Genomic DNA, 4,963 nt, shown 5'->3' with positions numbered 1-4,963 from the left:
GCAAAAGCGCACGTCGCCTAGCGATGGTGCGGGGCGGGGACATGGGCTGTATCGGCCCGTCGGAGACTTCCGCTTCCGGGGCCGCGGCCATCGCTCTCCCGGGCGTAGAAGGCCCGCCTGGCAACGCGCAGTTTCAGACCTTGGCCCTCACAGTCCATAAGTCTCGGTCGCCCTCGCCTCGCAGCCTGCCACCCGCGGTCGGCTGCCCGCCTCCTCAGCCAGCCATGCTGGAGCATCTGAGCTCGCTGCCCACGCAGATGGTGAGGGCGCAGCCCCGGGGACCTCCGCACGCAGCTCCTGTGCCTGGCAGCTTCGAAGCCCCTGTCGGAGCACCGACATAGTGCTGCGCTGTTCCGGGCCCTGATGGTTACCCTCCACCCTCTTTACCGAATTGCCTCCTGGGTCCCCTTCTCTTCTACTCCGCGAGAATCTCCTGTCCATTCTCCGTGAGGGTGTTTCAGTTCCTCCCGGGAAGCCCAGAATTTAATTTCTTGCCCAGGTCCATAGGTGAGCGGGAGACCCTGATATTGGGGTTACCCTGTGCCAAAGTTTTGAGGTCAGGGCAGAAATTGTTATCTCCTCGGCGGTGGATCCAATTCTTTTTTTCCTCTGCTTCACCCCAGGATTACAAGGGCCAGAAGCTAGCTGAACAGATGTTTCAGGGAATTATTCTTTTTTCTGCAGTAAGTATTGGTTTTACGTTTAATCTCCGCCCCCGCCTCCCTCCCAACCCTCAGTTTGAGTGTGTTTAATATACTTCATTTGTCTCTAGATAGTTGGATTTATTTACGGATACGTGGCTGAACAGTTCGGGTGGACTGTCTATATAGTTATGGCCGGATTTGCTTTTTCATGTTTGGTAAGAAATTTGTGGGTGTTAGTGGCAACCTGGGTTTTGTGAGTCGGGTTGGTTTGGTTAGACCTACTCAGTAGTGAGACCCAAAGCCAATGTTTCCCTCATCCTTCCAGACAGCGTTTCCCTTTGCTATCATTGGAAAAGTAGAATGCCAAAATAGTGTCAGATGGTGTGAACTGTATAAAAGAACATAGCTTATTTCCTTTGGCAGCTACTCTAGGTAATAATCTTAAGGTCAAAGCCAGCAGGAGTTTTTCATGGTGCTCACATTGCCCCCTCAACTGTTATTTATTTATTTATTTATTTTAAATTTTTTGAGACGGAGTTTCACTCTGTTGCCCAGGCTGCAGTGCACTGAGGCGATCTCGGCTCACTGCACCTTCTGCCTCCCGGGTTTAATCGATTCTCCTGCCTCAGCCTCCCGAGTAGCTGGGACTACAGGCTCACATCACCACACCCAGCTAATTTTTGTATTTTTAGTAGAGACAGGGTTTCACTGTGTTGGCCAGGCTGGTCTCAAACAATCCGCCTACCTTAGCCTCCCAAAGTGCTTGGATTACAGGCGAGAGCCACCACACCTGGTCCCTCACCTTTCTTTTAGGTCTTAAAGCCATTTGTGTAGGCAGTAAGCCTGTTCCCATCATCTTACAGTGTTTTGCATGGACGGTGGCACAGAGCCTTTATAGGAATATGGATTTTTTTGTTTTTTGTTTCCTCAGCATGGGAGTCGTTTGGGAACCTGGCATTATACATAATTTTTTACACTTTTAATAGCTATAATTTATGCATTTCCTCTTTTCTGACCCAGCTGACACTTCCTCCATGGCCCATTTATCGCCGGCATCCTCTCAAGTGGTTACCTGTTCAAGACTCAAGCACAGACGACAAGAAACCAGGGGAAAGAAAAATTAAGAGGCATGCTAAAAATAATTGAGGTTTTCATGATTCAGCACCTGCTTTTGTTTCCTGTGAGATGAGCTAAATTGCTTTCATACCCCAGAAAAGAGCTAAAACCATCTAATGCTCTTACGGCACAGCTGTGTGTAGATTTAGTTCTCTTTATACTTCATTTCTAGCACAGTTGGGTTTTGATTTATATAAGTAGTTTAGACCTTCTCTTCATAATCTTGCTGTGAAATGGGGAACAGAACACACAAGTATGCAGTTTCTTTCAGGTGTGAATAATGAAGAATAAATGCCTCATAAATGATAGTACAATGTAACTATCAAAGTTTTGTAATTCATTATGAGTTGTTAAACCATTTTAATATTTCCAATTAAACCTCATAGTGCAAGTTCTTTGTCTAAAGGATCTTTTGTTCATTATTCTGCAAGGAAGATAATTAGTAAAAGCCTAAGTTAGAAGTTCATGGTTCTGGCCAGGTGCAGTGACTGTTACTTATAATCCCAGCACTTTGGGAGGCTAAGGCAGGAGGATGACTTGAGCCCAGGAGTTTGAGACATTTCATGGTATATAATTAATAGTTGTTACTAGAACATTAGTTCCATAAGAATAGGGACCTTGTTTTTCTCACTGCTGTCTGCCCAGTACATAGAAGAGTACACGATGCATTGTAAGCACTTAAGATTTATTGAATGAGAACTGCATTGTACAATATGGTGCCACTAGACACATGTCTATTTAATTAAAATATAAAACTTATCAAACTAGCCATGATTCAAAGGCTCAAGAGCTATGTGAATAGTGGCTACCATATAAAACATTTCCATCACAAAGTTCCATTTAGCAGATCTTATATAGAACCTTGAATAAAATTTAATAGACAAGTGATTTTGTATTTAACATGTCACCGTTATTGAATGCCTATAAGGCCATTCCAATAATGGATAATGTACTAAACAACAGGAAAAAAAAACTGCAAGAAGTAAAGGTTGTGCAGGTGATATTCAGTAACACTGCAGTATAGCCAGAGCAAGGACATATAACTTCCTTTGCTTTATAAGTCTATGGAAATCAAAACTTATAAAAGAGAAAACCAAAATCAGAATTATTGACACTTTAGGCCAGGCATGGTGCCTGACGCCTGTAATCCCAGCACTTTGGTAGGCCAAGGCAGGCGGATCACCTGAGGTCAGGAGTTCAAGACCAGCTTGGCCAACATGGTGAAACTCCATCTCTACTAAAAATAAAAAAATTAGCCAGGCGTGGTGGCATGTTCCTGTAATCCCAGCTACTTGGGAGGCTGAGGGAGGGGAACTTGAACCCAGGAGGCAGAGGCTGCAGTGAGCCAAGATCACACCACTGTACTCTAGCCTGGGCAACAGTGAGACTTTGTGTCAAAAAAAAAAAAGAATGATTATATTGGGAAGAAAATGTATAGTCTTAAAGATGAGTTTTTAAATTAATTTAGGAAGATGAATTAAGCACTCTAGTAAAAAAGAACGATAAAAGTGGGAAGAAAACAGGATCAATGTTTAAACAAAATAAAAATATACAACATGGGAATAAGAAAGAATGGGGGAGGTCAGGTGTGGTTCATGCCTATAATCCCAGCACTTTCGGAGGCCGAGGCAGGAGGACTGCTTGAACGCAGTTTGAGACTAGCCTGGGCAACACAGACTTCCTCTCCACAAAAAATTTTAAAAATTAGCCAGGTGTGGTGGTGCATGCCTGTGGTCCTAGCTACTTAAGGGGCTGAGGTGGGAGGATCACTTAAGCCCAGGAGGTCAAGGCTGCAGTGAGCTATGATCACCTCACTGCACTCCAGGCTGGGTAACAGAGCAAGACCCTGTCTCAAAAAAAAAAAAAAAAAACGGGTGAGATTAATTCTAATAAAATACCTGCTTTACACCAATAAATTAGAAAAATTAAGTAAAATTGATGACTGTCCAGAAAGATGTGGATTTCCAAAACATGCAAGGAAAGGAATAGCTCAAGGATACCAAGTTTGCCAAAGATTTGTTCCCAACTGGGCATTGGGACTTGATTGTTTTGCAAGTTGAGTTCTAGCAAACCCTTCAAAGTGAAAATAAGAGTTATCAGAAACCAGGCTGTGAGCACTGTAAAAGGGCAGGAAGCATTGTTTTATTCACCACTATATCCCCAGCTCCTGGCAGAGAACCTGGCACATAGTAAAGTCTAAATAAAAATTTGTCAAGTGTGCCAGGCGCGGTGGCTCACGCCTGTAATCCCAGCATTTGGGAGGCTGAGGTGGGCGGATCACAAGGTCAGGAGATCGAGACGATCCTGGCTAACACAGTGAAACCCTGTCTCTACTAAAAAAACACAAAAAAATTAGCCGGGCATGGTGGCGGGCAACTGTAGTCCCAGCTACTCAAGAGGCTGAGGCAGGAGAATGGAGTGAACCTAGGAGGCAGAGCTTACAGTGATCCGAGATTGCACCACTGTACTTCAGCCTGGGTGACAGAGTGAGACAGGTCTCAAAAAAAAAAAAAAAAAAAAAATTCATTAAGTGGCTGTAAAGGGAACATTTCATTAGAGTATTTCTGTGTGTGTGTGTAATTTTCAAAGATATATTTTTAGTTATAGAAACTGAAAACAGGGCTGGGCACAGTGGCTCATGCCTATAATCCCGGCACTTTGGGAGACTGAGGTGAGTGGATTGCTTGAGCCCAGGAGTTCAAGACCAGCCTGGGCAATATGGTGAAACCCTGTCTCTGCAAAAAATACAAAAACTAGCCAGGTGTGGTGGCACACACCCATGGTCCCAGCTACTAGGAAAGCTGAGGCGGGAGTATCACTTGAGCCCCGGAAGTAGAGGTGGCAGTGAGTTGAGATCATGCCACTGCACTCCAGCCTGACTGAATGAAATGCTGTCTCAAAAAAAACCACCTGAAAACATTTCTGGAGCAATATTTATTTTTAGAGTCCCTCGAATACAGAAGTGAAAATGTACTATTCAAGACTTGTATTTAACTTTATAAAATTTCTTTCCTAGATGGGTATTACCTCTTCTTAAACATTTAACTAATAAAATATGTGATATATAATCATACATTTAAAACATGGAACGACAACTAATATCTTAAAGTACATGAAGACAAACTTCAGGAGACAAACATTAAATATATCCAAAAACTAAATGGAACTAGACTGCTTACAAATTGCTTAAACCGAAATGAAAT

The 4,963-nt window shown here is 43.4% G+C and overlaps 1 protein-coding gene across 2 annotated transcripts; it reads left to right on the top strand.

Annotated features, from left to right (window-relative positions):
• Positions 1-6: 6 nt before the first annotated feature.
• Positions 7-2,154, top strand: SPCS1 (signal peptidase complex subunit 1 homolog (S. cerevisiae)). 2 transcript variants are annotated; one of them, XM_011986215.1, is made up of 4 exons: positions 7-260; positions 624-683; positions 773-859; positions 1,665-2,154. In XM_011986215.1, the coding sequence occupies exons 1-4, from the start codon at positions 24-26 to the stop codon at positions 1,788-1,790; spliced, it is 510 nt and encodes a 169-aa protein (XP_011841605.1). In that variant the 5' UTR covers positions 7-23; the 3' UTR covers positions 1,791-2,154. The 2 variants fall into 2 exon arrangements, with proteins under 2 accessions (XP_011841605.1, XP_011841606.1); XM_011986216.1 differs by lacking the exon at positions 773-859 and having other exon boundaries at positions 1,665-2,151.
• Positions 2,155-4,963: the final 2,809 nt, after the last annotated feature.

The sequence above is a fragment of the Mandrillus leucophaeus genome, unplaced genomic scaffold (assembly GCF_000951045.1).
Source record: "Mandrillus leucophaeus isolate KB7577 unplaced genomic scaffold, Mleu.le_1.0 Scaffold296, whole genome shotgun sequence".
Lineage (NCBI taxonomy): Eukaryota > Metazoa > Chordata > Mammalia > Primates > Cercopithecidae > Mandrillus > Mandrillus leucophaeus.
This window is presented reverse-complemented; position numbering and strand designations above follow the sequence as displayed.